The sequence below is a fragment of the Wasmannia auropunctata genome, unplaced genomic scaffold, assembly GCF_000956235.1.
Source record: "Wasmannia auropunctata unplaced genomic scaffold, wasmannia.A_1.0 LD336097.1, whole genome shotgun sequence".
Classification (NCBI taxonomy): domain Eukaryota; kingdom Metazoa; phylum Arthropoda; class Insecta; order Hymenoptera; family Formicidae; genus Wasmannia; species Wasmannia auropunctata.
In genome coordinates this window covers 589,103-589,818 of record NW_012026793.1, presented here as the reverse complement: position 1 = coordinate 589,818, position 716 = coordinate 589,103, and the positions used below count along the sequence as shown (strand labels likewise).

The 716-nt window shown below is 35.5% G+C and overlaps 1 protein-coding gene across 1 annotated transcript in view; it reads right to left on the bottom strand.

Annotated features, from left to right (window-relative positions):
- The window catches only part of LOC105462587 (fatty acid synthase-like), an 18,808-nt gene that overhangs the window by 10,805 nt on the left and 7,287 nt on the right, over window positions 1-716 (bottom strand). Inside the window, exons 7-8 of the mRNA XM_011709291.1 lie at window positions 527-678; window positions 29-374 (exon numbers count right to left, since the gene is read on the bottom strand). Of these exons, the coding sequence (XP_011707593.1) occupies window positions 29-374; window positions 527-678 (498 nt within the window). The remainder of the gene's footprint in view (window positions 1-28; window positions 375-526; window positions 679-716) is intronic.

The window sequence follows — 716 nt, the reverse complement described above, 5'->3', positions numbered from 1 at the left end:
GTTTCAGCATTTTGATTCTCCAGAACACTGTCCTTCAATACTACACCGAGATTGAAAATCGCGTCCACTGGTCCCTCTCGTTCCGCAGTTCGCAAAAGATATTCGCAATCCTGAGTATTAGCGACATCAATGTCCTTGACAATTAGCACATTTACACCGTACGATTTCCACAGTCGAACTTTCATGCGCTGGTAACCATTTTTCACTCCAGTTCGTGAAACCAGCACGACGTTCCTAGCGCCTCGAAATATTAACCAGTCGGTTAACTCCAAGCCAAATCCACCCAGTCCACCTAGTATAATGTAACTTCTATCTTTGAGACAATAATAGCGAGGACACGCGAGAATGTCATTGTCTAAAGGTTTATCCTTTTCCTGAATATTTATAATTATCTAAAATAATTATATGTATTAAAAATAAAAAAAATTATATATAAAACAGATTTATTTGTATATAAGGGAGGCTGTTATTTGTAATAAATAATAAATAATTTTTTATGTTTAACCTAGCTCTAGTTAAAACATACCTTTCCCATATGTTTCCCACTTGCCATATATCTAAAAGCTTTTTCGATATCGGTTTTCGGAAAAATTTTCGCTTGAAGTGGCTTAATAGTTTTATTATTAAGACCATCGGTCATCAGTTTTGACAACTGAGATTTTAACTTGTGATCATAAGCTGCAATAACCACAGTCTCGAGATGAATTCCATGAAAG